This window comes from Protobothrops mucrosquamatus, unplaced genomic scaffold, assembly GCF_001527695.2.
Source record: "Protobothrops mucrosquamatus isolate PMUCROS unplaced genomic scaffold, P.Mucros_1.0 scaffold50528, whole genome shotgun sequence".
In the NCBI taxonomy this organism is placed as follows: Eukaryota; Metazoa; Chordata; class Lepidosauria; order Squamata; family Viperidae; genus Protobothrops; species Protobothrops mucrosquamatus.
Window position 1 is genome coordinate 1 of NW_015436254.1, and position 1037 is coordinate 1037.

At 39.6% G+C, this 1037-nt stretch overlaps 1 protein-coding gene across 1 annotated transcript; it reads right to left on the reverse strand.

Moving 5' to 3' along the window:
- Positions 1-9: 9 nt before the first annotated feature.
- Positions 10-1037, reverse strand: LOC107302339 (interferon-inducible GTPase 5-like; the record flags this gene model as incomplete). Its single annotated transcript, XM_015831432.2, is given in 1 exon segment — positions 10-1037. A coding segment is annotated over 1 exon segment (797 nt), but the record flags the coding sequence as incomplete, so codon positions are not given.

Here is a 1037-nt window from a genome sequence, read left to right on the forward strand (position 1 = left end):
AAAGCAAATGAAACAACATAGATAAATACTTAGTTTATAATTTCTCATGGAGACATCTGCAGGCAAAGAGATTTATTTGCCCCTTGGCTGATAAGCACATACTTCAATCGGAGAATAACAAGCAACCAAATAGAAAGTTGTAATAAAGCATTGAAGCATATTATTATTATTTTCCTCCTCTTCTCATTTGGATGAAATGTTCTCTTTCAAAGAGGGCTGGATCTTTCAGAGGGACTTTGATTACTTAAGAAGCTTTTCTCGAACATTCTGGGCATCTTCCACCGCATTGTGGAGAAATTTGTTCTGAAAATAATACATGACCGCAAATGAACTCATTCCACCAAACACAGACCTGATAACAGGTATAAAAGAAAGAGGCAATTCCACAACCGACACAGTTACACGAAGACATGTCCCCAGATATTTCACAAACGATGGCATTACCCAGAGAGCAGACTTCATCAGGAGAAAAAATACTAGCTGTGCATTGACTCTTTTGACTAATGGCCTTTTCTTGATCCCTGATCTCAGCTGTTCAAACCCTTTTCCCGTCTGTAGTGCCAGAAAATGGAGGGACCCCTGGTCTAAGGCAAACACCCACCTGAAACATATCAGTGCATCTATCAGAATTCCAATATCACAAATTATAGAGAGACCCACAACAGGCACTGCTCCACAAATGCAAGATACTATCGCTAACTTCTTTATATAGGAATTCATGTGAATCTTTTTCTTCATCAAATTATTTTCTGAGAAAACATGCACAGCCAGGGTTAAAAGGTGTTTCTTGTAATCAGGAAGTTCGGTGGCCATTGTCTCTCGCAGGAGAGGGAATTCGTACATGTGTGCATGTGTGTTGGATACCAGAAATACTCTCGTGGAGAGCCCAGCTGCCTCCTTCAAAGTATCTTCACAATAACTCCTGATGGTCTCCAGGGTTTGCTCCATGTTGAAATTCCTTTTCCTCCTTTCACCTTCAATACTGATATCGATTTTACTACGCACAAAGTAAAACTTCTTTCTCCTTCTTTGTATTT